Raw genomic sequence first — 18,275 nt, forward strand, 5'->3', positions numbered from 1 at the left:
ATTCAATAAAAATAATGGAAATAACTGTATTTAGTAGCCTACAAAAACAGTAGAGGTAGGGATATTTGATATCTGATGACTGCATCAGAGATGAAATCCAACAATGACACAAAAGTAGAGATTAAGTTTTATTCTACACTATTCAAACTATAGTTTTTTTTTCTGTCCAAGAGTAAGTTAGCATACTGATAAAGATTAATGGTGGCATTTCCCTAGTAATGAAGTTACTTCATCAAGTCTTAAAAACCTACTGGCAAATTAGCCAGTTAGCGAAACTTCACTCTTCTAATAGGAGACCACTATGACTGTTGTGGATGTGCTATATGGACTAAAAACGTGATGCACAACAACATTAATTTTGTGTTCCCCGGTACCAGCCAAAAAGTGTTCTTTAAGTGCTTTTATGATAGACAGTACTCAAGCAAGATGAGCATCAATAAACATCTTTACCTCTGGGATGCTTTGGTGCAGTAAGCCAAGGTCTGCCCTGATTTCTCTTTCACTCATTTCAACTTTGCCTCCATTTCCTCAAGTAAACTAGTACCATTGTCTACTACAACGGTTCTTGTAGCTAACCATTTCTTTTAACCAACATGTGTGCTGTCTCCCACATTGATCATTTTGTTTCTATTTGATTTGCTTTATAGTTTGAACTAACCCACTGTTCACTCATGTAACTTCATGTCTTACCTACCTCAGCTTTCTGCAAAACAAACAGACTTGGGATACGCTATGGTAAACACACTCCATTGTATGGTAGATATCATTCTTATTATCATTTTCTAGTTTGCTGTGTACTCCCCTTCCTCTTTTTCTCCTGTATATTAAGATGCCATTCCTCCAAAAAACAAGGATATGCATTCAGTTTGTTTAACTCTGAGTGTCCTACTGTCCTTCAACGGGTTCATCTATCCTTTGTCGCCTCCTTCTCTTTTGTAGTCACCTTTATCACTTTCTTGACTAGGGTTTTACAGAGTCTGGTTCACCTCAGGTTTTCTTCTTCTCTAATATTGTGGCCACTTCCAGAAGTGCACTACAACCAAAAAAGAAAAATAAATCCACACCTGAACACAATCATGTGCTGTAAACTGCGTGCATGGCTCTAACGTGGACTGATTCCTCCTTACAGTCTCTCATCTTCATACATTCTACTCAGTGTGAAAATATGAAGCAACCCATACTGCAGGGAGAAAACTGGACAACTACCAATTCCGCTGACACCCCAAACATTTTGTCTGCTGACTGGACACACTTGGAAAAATACAACAGAACAGCTTTAGGAATAGATATTGACCTTTGGAAACAAAAGCACCTGAATACATAAACTACAGCACATGATATTTACTCCCAAAACGACATATGATTGTTTGTAGAAACAACTTGTGTGACCACTTACTAATATGGGCAGATGAGGTACGCAGAGAGAGAAAGTCCGCTTTCAGAGGGAAGGGAATATTTAGCCACCTTTAGCTGAGGCCAATTTGTCTTTATCTGATGACACAAAAGTATTTCATCTACCATTTGAGAAAGATAAACTAAAGTCTATGAAGCATAGATAAGCGTAACATTAAGTGCCTAAATAATTTCCTCATGTTCTGGCAACAGTATGTTATCACTATATTACATTTTCCCAGACTGATGTCTTGCAGTGTGGGTGTGCACACATACTCTGTGTGTCCTGCATGTTTGCATTTGTTTTTGTGTGTGACCCATGTGTAAGTCTTCTTACTCCTTTCCACTGGTTTGTGACTGTTTCGTACTGATCCTGCATGTCACAGTATCCTTTTCAGCTTCTTTCTTCTTTCACTTATTTAAACATTAAAAAAGAGTAAATGTTTTATTATTATTATTATTTTTTTTACATTACAAGTACAACATGAAGATGACTGCTAATGCATGTTGTCAGTGTTTAGTGTTAATTCACCCAGTTAACACCTTTGTTTTGACATTGTACTAATCATTCATACCTATCTATAATTTCAACTCCCACACTTGGCATTACTAACTCAAAAATAAAGAAAATTATAAGCTGGGAAATTTTCTTTATACCCATCCTGTCTGACCCATAACTGAAATAAAGATATCACAGGGTCACAAATGTATAATTCACACAGAGAGCTCTAAAACAACACTGTAGTCCATCTACTAGCCTTAAAATCCAAGAAAAAAAAATTATTTGCACTCTCACTAATTGCACCTCATTTTCAGGTGACAATATCTGTGGATGGGATTCTGACCACTACGGGTTACACCCAGGAAGACTACACCATGCTGGGCTCTGATGACTTCTTCTATGTAGGTGGAAGCCCTAGCACAGCTGACCTGCCTGGATCTCCTGTCAGCAACAACTTCATGGGCTGTCTTAAAGAGGTGAAGTACCGTATTCACTCTTTACAGTTTGTTGTATGATGCTGTCATGATCGCTTGCTCCACTGCCGACACACCGTATATATTACATTTATGATCAGTCTTCTATTAAATATGATCTTTTTTTCTGGCTGGATTTCAATCATTTTTACATTTACCTTTAGAGATGTGTTATATTACATTAAATGAGCCAACACAATGCTTTATAGAATAAGGCCAAATTACAAAAGAGGTTATTGTTTGAGAAGATAGGTTACAGGCCGTCCACATAAAGTTGCTGTGATGGAAACTGGGAGGGAAGTAGCCCAGTCCCTTTGTGTTTGACAGGGAACAATACTATCATCACAGTGGAGTTGTGTTTTTGTCCACTAGACAAAAGTTGGCTTAGCGAGTCTCATCACTGGCCTTCTCTGAAAAAAAAAAAAAATAAAAAAGACCGTTTAGCCTTTGTTTGTTCCATGTTCTCCACCAGCTGGTATCTAACTGTCCTGTCAGGTAGTAGTTATTGACTCTGCAGTGTGTGAAATGGGACCAGTGAGATCAGTGGTAATCAGCTATACAATGAGTCTCCATGTCATTAACCAAAAACAAGACAGAATTTGCTAAAAATACTTTTTATATTGTTATTATGGTCTTTTTCTTGTGGCTAGACTGAGTAAAAAACGTGTGAGTGCTACACACACCTTGGTGCCCCACTGAACTGGTGTCCTAATGTTTAACAGATTAATAGAGTGTATCTACAGTTGTAGGAACATGAATTAAGACACAAGTAGACAAACAAACAAGTCATGTACACAAGCTATCGAAGTGTCTTTTTTCAACATGCCCATTATTCATGCTGGTAAATAAAAATCATTTGAATTTGATACCTGGACCAACCTCCTTCAGTAGCTGTAGGCCGAACCTTAAACAAGTTCTCTGACAAGGTTTCTGGATCTGCTGCCTCATTCTGGTAGCAAGCAGGTGAGTTCAAGAAATAAACAGATGTGTACTATTTCTTTCCTTAAATAAAACTGTTAGTAATTTCTCAATTTAAAGGTTGGGTATTGGTCAGAAATACAACATTAATGGTATTTATTATCAAGAGGTTCACAAGATTCTGTAAGTGATTTTACATGTTGAAGAAATATTATTTGACATACAAACCATGCATATAATCTAAAACACCTTCAAGAAAATGGAGTTCTAACAGATGTCAGACATGTTTTCTGATCAGCTGCTCTGGAAGGGAACTTCAACTGTTCAACTTCAAAAAAAAAAAAAAAGCCACAAGACTCCAATGCATCAGATATAAGTAAATCCATAAATCCTTATGTCTCCATGGCATTTTGAGCTTCAATAGCCTGCACATCACTTCCACATCTGACTTGGTACTGGGATTTCTTGACCAAATTTTGCTTTTACAGTTTTTCCACTTCCAAGTGGTCCATTTCTTCAGTTCTGAATTGAAGGAATCATTGTGTTTGATTATTTTTTTTTTATCAAACAATTTAATCCTAGTGGGTTTAGTGAGTTGACTGACGACACTTTCTCTAGTCTGGTCAGAAGCTTTATCTTCATGTTATTTATTTTTTTTCACATCAGTATTTAACTAATTTCAGACAGTTTATTAGTTCTGTTTTTGGATGAATGAATACAATACAATAATGCACAATTAGAATTTTACAGACAATCTTAATCTCTCAGTGGCAGACAGCTGACAGTAGTTAGTCCAGACAGTTATGCATTCGCCATCAGATTAAATGTGTTCCCCTCTGTCACAGCAGAAATGCTGTCAGCACGTATGAGCACAACACATTAATCAGCTGCCAGATTGATTATGTATGGGAACCTACTGATTCAGATGATGTAACCTCACAGCATTTTGAATTATGAACAAACGTTTAAAAGGTATCAGGGAACAGAAATATGAATTAATTCACAAAAGTAAACTCACAGTCAAATTGCTCAAAAGTTTTTACATTTTAATGTGATACTTCATCCCGCTTTATGTTTTAAAATAGTCTTAGAGTCCCTTTATAAATCCTGCAATAGTCTAATTTGGAACAATTTTATCCTAATTTAGATTTTTTTTGCACAATCTTGTAACTGCAAGGTCTGGACTACCAGACTAGGTCACCAGTTCTGAAACACAGAACTGGTGACCTAGTCTGGTAGTCTGGTAACATGCCATTTGGAAATTATTAAGGAGCGTGTTTTAACTGATAAAGAGGAAATATCTCTGCACGCAACTGGTCCTACAACCAATTAGAGCCATTTCATTAGAAACAAATTCAGCTGGAAATATTTTTTTACTTTCATGCCATTAAATCTGAGTGGAGACTCTGCAAAAAAAAACAAAAAAACTTTTAAAACTTTTAAGTTACTTTTAAAAAAGGTTGCATTCCCTGTGCCAGTTCTAAGAGTTGCCCCACTATGTTAAGCCATACACACAAACACACACTCACAGACCTATACACAAACAAATATATCAATTTGATGATGTCATACCTTAGCACTTAGCTGGGGCCAGTCAAGTGCAGTGTCACAGCAGGGGCTTGGCTTTCTCTGTCACTGTTTGACGGCCACACACACATACACTCACACACGCATGCACAACCAATCATTTGGCTGCAGGAACAAGGAGGAAGTGGCGCAGTAGTCATTTAATCCCCCTCTGGCCTACTTCCTGCTCTGTGCCATGCTGAGCCTGTTTGCCATTCCCTGTACCACCCACCCCTGACACATGGACATACACACATGCATGTATAACCAGAAACATGCACTCCAAAGCATGTTCATTAGGTTTGGGTCTTTTATTTCCCCATCATGAAAAACTCAACCTATCAATTTTGCTTCAGCGTTTTGGTGTGAAAATGCAAATTAAGTAATTTTTCAGTCTAAATATTAAACATTAAAACATTTAAAAAAAAAATTAAAAAAAAATTATTGGATGCAGTCAACATGATTGGGCTTAATCTGCCTTCTAATGGGGATGTAGTGGTTGCTACTGCCCAGAGATGTTTTGATGAGTTTGAATGACCTCCCTTGCTTTTAAAGCAAAGCCAGTCCCAGTATTTACATCTGTCCTTGAAATATTAACAGAACATTTAATCTTTACTTTACTTGATACACTGATCAGGCATAACATTATGACCACCTTCCTAATATTGTGTAGGTCTCCCTTGTGCCTCCAAAACAGTTGTGACTCATCAGAGAATGGACATGGGCCTTGTTAGTGGGGGCCTTTGGGTCCTATGGGTAGAGGGGAGGGGCCTCTGTGGATCATTCCACAGATATTTGATCAGTTTGGGATCTAGTGAATTTGGAGGCCAGGTCAACACGTTGTGCTTTTCTTTATGTGCTTTGAGTTGTTCCTAAACCATTTTTGTGTGTCCCCTGCTGGGGATGGCTGCTGCCATCAAGGAGTGTCATTGCTATGGGGTGGGGGTGCCTGGTCTGGTCTATGTGGGTGGTACATGTTTAAGTAACATCCACATGAATGCCAGGTCCAAAAGTTTCCCAGCAGAACACTGGATTGTCACAAGATGGTCAATGTTATTCACTTCTCCTGTCAGTGGTTTTAATGTTGTGGCTAATCAGTGTACAGTGCTATGTATTTGATTACCAACAACTTGATTTAATGCCTTCATTGTGAAATGACAAGTTTTTTTTTTTTTGTTTGTTTTTTTATTTTTTAATCAGAGTTTTTATTTCATGTCAGTGTTGAATAAATGACACATATTTAAGCCACACCTACCAAATGGGATGTAGTAAAAAAAAAAAAAAAAACAGCCTATACATATTTTGTTGCTCTGTTCTGCCAGGCAATTCCAGTCATTTGGGCAGGTTTTACGCAGTGATGGACAGAGGTGTAACACTGGCTTAGTCATCACTTCATCTGAGCACTGTGGAGTTGAATTAGTTTACAACAAAATGGCTGCAGACAGAGAAGCCACCTGTTTAGAGTCTGCTATCGCGTCAGTTGTAAAATAGTTTTACATCCAAATAACGTTAAAGGAAATACAATTAACCAATTTGTTGAGAATGCCTTTATGGCTCTGATTCGTTGCTCTGATCCAATTGCCCACAGAGGAATATTTTTTACCAACACGCCCCACAAGGAAATCCAAATGGAGTCTACCCATATTGTCATAAGAAATAAGACTGGCTATGTCGGGCTAAGATCTAGATGAAAATAAGGCTGGAAGACATGCTATAATTATATGAAAATTAAATTGCTTTAAGAAGGTAACTTGAATTTTGCCACATTAGTTACTACCGGTTAATAAATTTAATGAATTTGTTTTAAGAGATTAAAGGGATTGAACATAATTTTACATAAGCTAATGTCATCGCATTAAAGCTACAAGAGATAACACACTGATTGCCTTTCATTCTCTATAGCCTCACAAAAATATACTGTATACACATACTGGCATTCACTGATGCACACTGGTCTCAAACACACTATCAGAAAGATTATGCTCAGACATACTCCCTCATACAGTCACACGCATTCTGCCCACCTCCTAATCACAGGCCCACCCACCCACATATCTGGAGCACCCACCAGCTCTCCGTCTGTCTGCTGTCCAACACCTTCTCGTCCTCCACTCCCTGCCATTAGGGCTAATTTGCCTGCTGCCAATGCTCTTGTCCTCGCCATCCACAGAACAGCATTATGGATAAATGTTTTGTTACCATGGCACCAGGTACTGGTTGCCCTTGGTAGCTCCTGCGACTGGCTGGCCCATGATTATGATGCCTTTCATAAGCCAGCAATTACAAAGAAAGCCTACATCTCAAAACCTACAAAATACATAATGGCCTACAATAACACATAATTGCTATAATTGTCGTTGTCATTACACCTCCATCAGCCACTCACATAGAGGATTCTGGCTGTGCCTGTATACTGTAGCCAACAAAGAAGCCCAAAGGATGAGTTCACAGACGGAACACAGAACATGAGTGACAATATGAGCCTGTTGTTGTCAGTGTCTTCTAGTCGTAAAAATTGCTTTTTTTCTATAATTTAGTTCTTTACAATTATAGCAAGTAGTTATATACTTTACGATGAACAATTTAAAAATATCCCTGTGCAGTTACACAGGAAAACCATATGACCCCATAATGAATGGACACAACTGCTTAGCATTACAACACCTATGACAATTAAAAGCTGCATACACATTCAAGGATTAGTCATAATAATCCAGTCACATAGTAACATTCAAAATAATATAATTAGAATTTTGCTGTAGTATACTTCTTTATTTTATTTTGGGGAAATAAGAAGTTGTAATATAATGCTGCCACAGTATCAGATTGTTAAATTGTCATGGTGAAATTGTTTTAGCTAAACATAGCATATCTACATCCACAGAAGAACATTGTCAAACCATTGTAAAGTCTAATATTCACTCCCTTGTCTCTGCTTTGGTCTTTATGTATTGTATTGTTACTGTATTTTTAGCTGCTTAATGACAAATTACAAATATGCTTTTCTTATACTGTGCCTTGGGGGCCACACCAAAGATAAGCTTTAATTGACGTGTGAAGGCCACATTCTTTAAAAACAGTATTTAAAAGTACTGTTGCTTTATTCCTTTCTTGAAGCTGGAACTGTGATCCAGATCAGACCCATGGATGTATAAGGGAGTGTGTTTGCAGGATTTAGTCCTTCTGTAGGTCAAAAAGAACTTGGTGACAATAGGACTGAGTGCAACAGAAACAGTGCAGCAATGACACATGGTCAGACTGTCCTGAGTGCTGGAGATTGATGGCTTTGTGAACATTTGTGGCCCATTTTGCTAAAAATTTGACAGTGCAGTGATTGAAGACCCTCGTAATAATAAAAGCACCTGTTGTCTCTTTCAGTCGTGCTTACTAATGCCATCATTAAGCACAATCTTGTTGTGAATGATGTATTCAGTCCGAACAATAACATAATGGCAACAATCTGAATTATATTAAATCGTGCTAAACAATGATATTAAACAACTTGATCAGCACTTGAACACTTTAACCTTTAAACACAACAAAACCTCTCACAGAACCAGATTGCTTAGACCGACTGAGGCGACAGGAGAGGGGGAAAAAAAGGTAAGAAAAAGGGCAGAACATTAAACATCGGGGGAATTAGTAGGGCTGGTAAAGAAGATCAGAAACATGGAGCTCTGGAGACATAACTGCAAAGAGTTATATGGAAAGAGAGGACAGAAGAGGCAAAGCACACACTTATTCAGTATGACTTGAGCAAGCCCAAACTATAACTTTTAAAAATTAAGCCTGACCTTGAAAATAGAGACGGCATCCTCCTCCAAATCCATATTTAGAGCTGGCTCAGTAGGAGAGGAGTGTGTTATTTGTGTGTGGTTAAAGAATAAAAATGTATATTTTTAATCTTATTACCTTCTACAGATGTGCCCATGTTTAAAGACATGCTAATGCATATTTGATTACAGTAATTCAAATCCCTGCAAAGGCTACAAAGTGAATGTTGAAGCACAAAATGAATGGCACATCAGCACGCTACTCTCTATACAAACAGCCCCCTAATTAAATCTTACTTGTATCAATATATAAAAGCACAGTCAGCCAGATAAACCAGAGCGACTGACTAAACTGGATCACAGCTCAGATCGTTGCCTTCTGTAAAGGAAATCATGCCACCCTGTGGACGGGACCACACACTGCAGCCTTGATTTTGAAAAACACTGGCGTGTCTCGTGTCAAGACCATGTGACCAATAATACTACAAGACTAGCATCTAAATTTAACCAATGAATACACAGAAATGGGGGGTTATGGGAAAAGACAAGAAAGATGCAGAGGCATGATGATAACTGTATCACCTACACAAACAGTCAAGTGTATATCTTGTTGTGGTACCGCGTCCACTTCAGTAGGACTGTCAATTCCATGCTAAGACTTGTTCTATATAGCCAGACTGTATTCAATAGTGCAAGTCTGGACGTTTTTTAATAAAACATGAAAATTATGGACATTTTCCAGAAGATGAATCCTTTATGTTAGTTACATTTAATGAGCTTTCCTCTTCACCTACCTGTGAATAAATGTCAGTTTCAACTACAGTCTCAATATGGAACATTGATTCTCTCAGAAAGATGATTTGCAAAACCACCACTTGGTTTTATGTTTCCACCATCAGGCCAAACTTTGCATTCTAGCTGCTCTACTTGTAAGTGTGTAAGAACACAAATATTGTTTCCTTCCGGTCCGGCCCGTGGGTATTGTTTGGTGCTGGATGAGTTTCATTCTATCTCGTGGGGATTCGGACTAAATGAAAACATAAAAATCTGGTAGCTATATTGGCTCGCAATCTAAAAAGGTAATTTCAAGCCTCAGTCATATTGTGTTACACTGCTCATCCTCACACTCCGATAAGAGTGTGTGAGTGTGTGTGTAATGATGTGTGTCGTGGAAGCCTGGTGAAGGAGATAATGCAGTGATGGATTTCTTTCATCTGGCCATTGTCAAACATTTTCAGTCTCTTTCGGTCGCTCACACTCTCACTTACACACTAACACACGTGTAAGCGCGGAACATTTTACATATGTGTGTATGTATGTATGTATTCCTTGCGTGTCAGAGTTGATGTGGAGTGTATTTAGGTATTCCTCAGCCTGCTATCAGCCTCTGCTCATGCTTCATTCTCATGTTAACCTGCAGCCTGCATCTGTGGCGTGCTGATAAAGGTCCCTTTGCGTGTTCAAAGGCCTTTTTGCTTTTATTGTTCAGATGTGGCAGGGACCTGAAAGTGACTTGTCAAAGTGTCAGCTACACCCTCCATTCCCACCTCCACACCCTGGCATAACCCCACCTCCCCACTCCCTTTCCTTTCAGCCTAAAGCCACAACATGTTATATGATTTATGCTGGTCTTTTGTCGAAAATTATGCCGCAGGGGCAAATGTGCACAGTAACCTCATCAAGTGTGTGTGTGTGTGTGTCAACATATTGTTAATTCCCTCATTTCCCACAAAAAGACTATCTTAGGCATAAACACCATCAGAATCTTCTCTTTCCTGGACCCAGTAGTTGGGGTGCTCTTTTGGCTCGTTTATGGCTCTACAAACCGTGACCATTACAGCATTATGAATATTTATTTCATTTGTGCATGTATTGTCTGTTAGTGGAGATCATATACAGTGCAGAAACGAACATTTATAGCTAAACAAATGACCTCAAACCTTTCTTGCAAAACTGGTAAACTAGTGTCATATGTTAGCCTCTTTTTAACCACAACCATGTATACATTCTACTCCTCCTTGTTATTGGAATGTATTCATACACATAAAAAAAAAAACAATAAGAGTTCAATTCTTGCTTAATTTTTATTTTTTTTATTTTTTTTTAGCAATTTCATATATTTGATACATGCTGATGATATTTTATATTTACCTTGACATCATGCTGTTACATCGGGGATCTTTGGCTTGCACCACATCCCAATCTAGTATGTAAATATATGTTTAGTCTTCCAACATCAAGCTAGTGCAATAACTCCGCTCAGTAACCAGAGGTGTACCGTCCAGACATTTATTCTTACTTGTTTCTTGATGCTTTACGAAACCCGGTGTGAAACCCCCAGAGAAAACACAAAGGCAAAGATGGTACGAAAAACTCCCTTGAGCAGAAAGAAACCTTGAGCAGAACCCAACTCATGTGGAAGGACTAAAGCACACGTGTAGAATCTAATCGTGATACAAATACAAAGGGAATGAAGGGGAAGGGAGATGGAGAGAGGGACACACAGCTGTTAATTTGCTATACAGTAGTAGCACACAATTGCATGAGTAGTGACGGAGAAGAAATTGGAGGACAGGAGCTTGGTGCCAGAGAGAAGAGAGTAGAGGATAGGTGCTCAGTGCATCTTATCTGTCTCTAAGAAAGAATTTAAGTAAAATATTGGACTTTTCAGTCTTGCTATACAACTACTATGCTAGGCAATCAGTATGTTACAACATATACATCAGCCTGGTCTGTCCATCCTGAACTTTAATCAATATCTGTCGTGTTGCGTTCACATTAGCAACAAAAGTTACCAAAGAGCCAAACCTTGCCACCTACACTGTCAATGATTCACCGTGGAAATATTGCTTCAGCACTTACTGGGGTTGTGACACTTAATTGCTTCATATCACCAGTTTCCATTGAAAATGAATGGTTGCTATGGCCCACTACAACCCAGGTAAACCACTGATTTCTCTATCGGGGTGATAGGCGAGAGGGAGAAAGAAAGGGATAGGGAGCCATAATGTTTGGCTAGCTGCCAGTGATTGTTACTGTTGTAGACTGACCATGTGCCTCTGAATATAGTCCAAGCACTGTTTTTAAATACTGTTGGCCTGCCAAACTGCAAACGCTGCATTGCAGCCTGAAATGCTCCAAGGTGGGTCCGCACAACATTCTTTTTGTTACATGTAACCTGTTTTTTTTTTTTGTTTATTTTCGTTTGTTGTTCAATTGCAGAACCAGCAAGTAAGCCACAAATTGTTTGCTTTGTGACTGCACTGATTGTAGAAAAAGGCAATAGTTTAACTGAAAAGATTGGAATTCAGTGCATATTATAGTCCCAAGTACCACTGCTCTTTATTCTTTAGAATTTAGAATCGCCACTCCACCTGAGCACATTATGACCCGAATCAGATAATTGTGAGAAATGTTTTCATTAATACGAAATAATTGACTTTATATCCAAAGCTGCTGAACCTATGGAAGCCATCTGGTGCTTACTGGTTGTATTGCTATCTGAACAGCAAATACCAACGGTCCAATGCAGTATTCACAAAATCATACACAAATGTAAGAGAATATTGACATTGTTACACCCATGTTAGGAATTAGTTAAGAGTGCAGTTGAACTATCAACTTTTATCAGTTTTATGAAAAAAAACAAAACATTACATTAAAATACTAAATACAAAAACACGCCAGCAACATCATAATTATCATATGCCTTTGTTTCTTTACTGTCGATGAGCCTGATTTATATTTATGCTTTTATTCTGGTCTAAGTGCTGGAGCTGCTCAAGGGGCTTGGAGTATTTATGCTCAGTCAGAGCAGGAGAAGCAATGACTGCTTCTAGCTGAGAGGTGCGGGGATGAGATAAATGGATAGAGGGGGGCAAGAGGAGGATGAATGTAACAAAAAGAAAAGGAAAGGCAACAAAGAACGGGTGCGAGAGGAGAGAAGAGAAAAAGACAATTTTCTATCCAGTCCCTGAGCACCTTAAGGGATGAGTTGATTTACTGTCAAATCTACTGGTGGATTATTGATAATCTCAGCCAGGTCCCTCAATCTACCCACTCAGCCACTGCTGCACTCTCCGACAGAATCTGGATGAGGCGCAGAAGAGTAGACATTAATATAAAATAGTGAAATCGAGGAGAGGGTGTGTTTGTTTTGTGTATGCATGTGCCCGAAATATAGACAGACAGAGGGTGTTTCTCTGCCCAGAGAATTAGAGAAAAAAAAAAAAAAGGCCTTCAATTTTCCACTTGAGCAGATTTCAATTTACACACACATCCCCCTCTGTGACTCCATCCTCCCATTGTTATTGACAGCATTTAGGCTGCTGTGATGAAAGATTGGTGTTTCTCATTCATTTTGTTTCCCATCATTGGTAGGACAGTCGCCCATTTAGGTAAGTGAGGCTGTTACAAACCAGCTTCGCGGCGAGAAATGTGAACCATGTATCTGGCTATGCAGGCAGCACAGACAGACAGATGTGTGGCTGGGCTGTGGGGTTAACTCAGCAGACTGCAGGAGTATGAAGACATTGCATAGTGTTTTCATTGCATTTTCTGCTAAAAAATATTTACTGGGTAGTCAGAGAAGCAGCACCACCACATGTCTGAAAGTAGAACTGCCTTATTTGGACAAGCTAAACAGCACATGTTTGTAGTAATGATCAAATTGTGTGGTGATGCTTGTTTAATCTGCAGTTTAAGCAAGCTTCATTTATCTATTATCAGTGAGAAGAATGAACACACTCACTGGTTCCTCCTTAAAAATATGACAATTTGTGTTTTTCATAACATTTCAATTACATCTTTGTATTTTGAGCAGCTGGTCATTTATTTAAACAACCCGCCTGTCAAATGTACAGTGTACCTTTTCACTGAAGTCTTTGTGTCAACCACCAACAACAAACACATCAACTATGTGCTCCATGGAGGTACAATAATGTATTGTACCTCCTGTCTTATACACAGGTTGATCATTCATGTGCCTACACAAGCAGTCTGTTTAAATAGCAGCAAACGCAGTATAATTTTTTATAAAGTGGTTGATTGTTTAGTTTGTTAGTGTTAGTGGAACACGTTGGAAAATGACCTGCGTGTTTGTCAGGGTGTCAGGTGTCTGCGTCTGCCGTTCATTTGCTATGGATCGCTAAACTTCCTAACCTAGTTGACCAAGCAAGTCATCATTTGATATTGTTCAAACTCATAGAATGATATATAAATATGAACCTGAGCACAACTACCCAGAAATAAGATCAATATATCTTGATTGCCCTCTGGTGGTTGGTTTGAGTGTATGGTCACAAACACCGTCCCACATTATCAGGAAGGGTAGGTTGGCTGTTTATGAATTTAAGTTGGAGTTGGCCGGATTTCACCCTTAAAACTGTTTATTGGCACGCCCAATGTCATAGTGTGATGCTTGTAAAAGCTATATAATAGGAATTAACAATAAAATGTGGCAATCAGAGGAAGGACATCCCAAAACTGAACATTCAGTTATTCTAGCTGTTTTCATGAAAACCTGACTGCTGGCACACCTCGGATGTACAGTTGTCTGCTGTCAGTCCCCAGATTAGAACTGCTGTCTAGTGTCAGGACATATTAGTTGACATTAGCAATAGAGTTTAGCAGGTAAGTGCAAAAGGATCAGCTGTTTCCTGCATCCTGAATGTCACATTTGACTCTGACACAGGGGCAGAAATATGATGTGTAGTAATGTGTGTCATTATTAATGCTGTGCCTACTGTGAAGTAACTGAATGCAACTGAAAAGTAATCAGAATTAAATGCACAGAGAGCAGTGAGTCAGATCAAATTCTAGCCCTGTCGCTAATGTCAATCATGTCACCTGTCTCTTCAGGGCAGTTGGCTCAAACACGCAAACTTAAGAAACAATGATGAGTGACACATGTTTCTTATGCATACTGTAGACGTGTTCTATTGATTTATGATATCTGACAGTGATTGAAGGATTTCAGCTTCTTGCACAATTTCTTCACTTTCGTAGAAACAAAAAAGGACGTTTAACTTATGAATAAGACTATTTCTAGAGGGCAGTGCAGTTGTTTTTTTTTTTTTCCTGGGCTCTGAGCTCAAACAGGTTTATATGCTTTTAATTCATTGATGTGCATGTGTGTGCAGGTTGTCCTAAAAGCCACAGTAGAGTCCAGAAAATTAGTGACCCTGTTGTCTAGCTTTTGTTTTTATTGGGCTACCTGCATTTTCATGGCAGCACTTCATGTTACTACCTTGAGTAGGTTTTCATTAAACTAGATTGTGTTTTGCAATCCTTGTTTTTTTTGGGGTGAATGTCCTGCTTGTGGATCATACTTCTGTGCCACGCATCATAAAAACACTCCTCGGATGCCTCTGAAAGAAATCTACTAGAGAAGGACGTGAATTCTTGGGCTCTTTAAACCTCGTTGTGACCCAGTTGGATACTGTAAAAATGTCGGCAAGTAATCCAAGGCATGTACGTGACAATACTAAAGGTGTCTCATGTAGTGATGAGCCGACCGAGGATCATCACCTGAATGTGCAGCTTCACTTTGCTGAGTTTCAAGTTGTTTAGCTTGTTACACAATTGAGCGGTTTACTCTCATAGCCTTGCTGTAGAGCGCAGCAGGCGGCTGTGTTGAGTGAAAAATGCTCAAACAGTCCATGGTACACAACCTGCCCCTAAGCAAACAGCACACAGACGCAGTTTGAGACCAGCTGGTGAATACAGGGTTTTGGCACTTTGTACTTTGCGTATGACAAGAGGGAATACTAGAGGGCAGCAGGGAGAGTGGGTGGGGTGGATTATATAACACAGCATTAAATAAAGTTCAATGTAAGCTTATTCTGTAGTCACATTTCCATTTAAGCGGTAATACATTGATGCCAGAAAAGAGGAAAACTCGGAGAGGGGTGGAGGGAAAGGGAGAAAGACTGGCCTCTATCTCTACATCATTTGAAATGTCATGTTTTTTATTTTACAAATTGCTTTCAATTATAAATTGCCTTGGCGCCCTGGCCAAACTCCAGTTTGTTAACAGCCTTTAATTAACCATTTTATTTCACAGAGTGGCACTTAAACAGAAACTCAGAGAGCAGAGACGGTGACGTATTCCTTGTAGATTCATTTTACTGTCTTTAGTGCTTCACTTCCATTTTCATCTCACAGGTTTAACCCCTTAACGCCTAGTGTCGCGAATTTGCGACGCACTGTTTCCACTCAGACTGCAGCCGAAATAACGCATGTAATACTCCAATGTCGGTTTATGCACATTCAAAAAATTCCTAGGAGCCTTTTGCAAGCACTAGTTTCTCGTAGGACCGGTCGGAGTGGTAAGCAAAAATACAAATAATTTGTTTCTTTATATAACTGAAAAATCAATTCAGGCGTTAAGGGGTTAAACTAATCTGTAGTGTTAAAGCTCAACCTTTGTTTGTATTAGGAAGGCACAGCACACTCCTCCATTTGATTTGATTCATCTGCCATGTACAGGAATGGCTCCTGTGAGAAAATGAAGCCGTATAAAATTTGTAAACCAACATGATTACATTTGTAATTTCCTCAGCCTGCAGAGTCAAACACCCACTGTATGTTAGAAGACCAGGCCAGTGAAACAGTTACTTTGCATAGACGCTTTCATGTTTAATCCTGACCCTAGAATTTTTGAGATTTTGAGATATGTAACTAGAGCAATCTTCCTCCTCTTCTACTGGGGATGGAAATGTAAACACATTGGCTACTTTCTGGTGCCTCTGATGACTATTAGCATCCACCCACCCCTCCAACCATATCCATCTGCTTATCCGAGGTCGGGTCATGGAGGCATTCTCAGATGTGAAATGTGATAGTGATCATTTTGGATTTGCAGAGATTACTTCTGTGTTGTTGTCTGACTCTGTGAAATAAAGCTGTGGCAGTCCAGGCTCTTCCTTATTTTTTTGACTTATTGATTTTCCCTGTCTTGTTATGACCACACATTCTCTGGTGTGGCACATAGTGTTGTCACTCTAGACCCAGCTATTTGCAGGAACTATAACCTGCATTTGCACGTCCACAAATCTCACCCATCAGTTGCAGCCTGTGAGGAATCTGTGTATAATTTTCAGTGATACACCAGAGATATATGGTATATTTAAAAGTTCATGTGAGAATCACATCCACACCTTTGTTTCCTGGCGTAACCGAAGTTGTGGTGAAACAAGCTAAAGAACAGACCTGCTTGTTATATTTTCTCTAAAATATCATTTGCACTTATATTCATGAAGCCAGTTACCCATTCTTTGTATGTGCACATATTTCACAAAACTGCTACAACTTCAGAGGTTCACTCAGCCTGGTGATTCCCCGTAGGGATTTTTTTTTTCTCCAGCAACATGCATCCACAAGGTCTATACTTAGTGCATAAATATAGAATAGTGAGTGTAGGAAGAAAAAATGACCTAAAAATGTAGTAATAAATACACGGTGTACATGAAGGACACAATTGCACAAGTTTAGTACAAATTACGTGGTTGCCACCATAATCATACAGTACATTTTAATGTGAACCATAGACTGTAAATGAAGATGGATGCCATTACAACTCCCCCTGGTGTCTGGCTGTAGTATAGGTCATAAGCTCCACCCCCTCCATGTAAGTGGATGGGACTTGGGACTAAAACACTAAAATACACAACAAGGATTTTCAAGGATTTAATCAGACATTTCTTTGTAACGGGTGACGGTAGAGCAGAGCACCGTATAAATTAAATGAAAATGCGAAATGGGAAAGTAGCGTCAGTTTGGCCAGTGTTAGGAAGTGGGGTCGCTTTGTCCATATTTATATACAGTCTACGGTCTGAAGAGAATGGGCTTGCAAGTAATCAGCACTGTAACAAAAAATCATACACACAGACACTTTATAGTCATCTGGAAAATACTGGTGACTATTTCAAACTCTTTCCTTGTTTGAGCTGAAAATGTTGTAAAGCACTGAAACGTGTCACCTGTGTATCAAACAAACACCACAACTATGTGCCGAAGCATCCTTGTATCTAAGCAGAAGAATAACGTATCCTATGTTTGCCCTTTCACAGGTAGTGTATAAGAACAATGACATCCGTCTTGAGTTGTCCCGCCTGGCTCGAATTGTGGACCCCAAGATGAAGATCCAGGGTGAGGTATCTTACAAGTGTGAAAACGTGGCCACGCTGGACCCTATCTCTTTCGAGACCCCCGAGGCATACATTAGCCTCCCCAAGTGGAACACCAAGCGCATGGGGTCCATCTCTTTCGATTTCCGCACGACGGAGCCCAACGGCCTCATCCTCTTCACCCATGGCAAACCCCAGGAGCGCAAAGACGCTGCCCGCAGCCAGAAGAACACCAAGGTCAGTTCATAGTGTCCATGGTCACATGCTAACTCTTCAACGCTACCAGAGGGAATGGGATCCTCATGTCATCTGCAAATATTGGATCATAAGCAAAGTGTTTGGAAGGACTAATGATTCCTCTTGGCAAAATATCTTAAAGATAAAGCACAAATTTTGTTGCATTAACTTAACATTTGTTGATCTTAAGACCGGGATAACTGAATATGTTCCAAAGCATCATACATCATTACAGTTTTGTTTATTTTGTCTTGGATTCTGTTCTCACAAAAAAGATAAAATGGTA

General features: G+C 39.2%; 1 protein-coding gene across 1 annotated transcript in view; it reads left to right on the top strand.

Annotated features, from left to right (window-relative positions):
• Nucleotides 1–1,937: 1,937 nt before the first annotated feature.
• The window catches only part of LOC311505696 (neurexin-3a-like), an 86,172-nt gene continuing 69,834 nt past the window's right edge, over nucleotides 1,938–18,275 (top strand). Inside the window, exons 1-2 of the mRNA XM_084569397.1 lie at nucleotides 1,938–2,370; nucleotides 17,696–17,989. Coding sequence (XP_084425523.1) covers nucleotides 2,269–2,370; nucleotides 17,696–17,989 — 396 coding nt within the window. The 5' untranslated portion in view covers nucleotides 1,938–2,268. The remainder of the gene's footprint in view (nucleotides 2,371–17,695; nucleotides 17,990–18,275) is intronic.

The sequence above is a fragment of the Chelon labrosus genome (genome assembly GCF_963514085.1).
Source record: "Chelon labrosus genome assembly, chromosome: 20".
Classification (NCBI taxonomy): domain Eukaryota; kingdom Metazoa; phylum Chordata; class Actinopteri; order Mugiliformes; family Mugilidae; genus Chelon; species Chelon labrosus.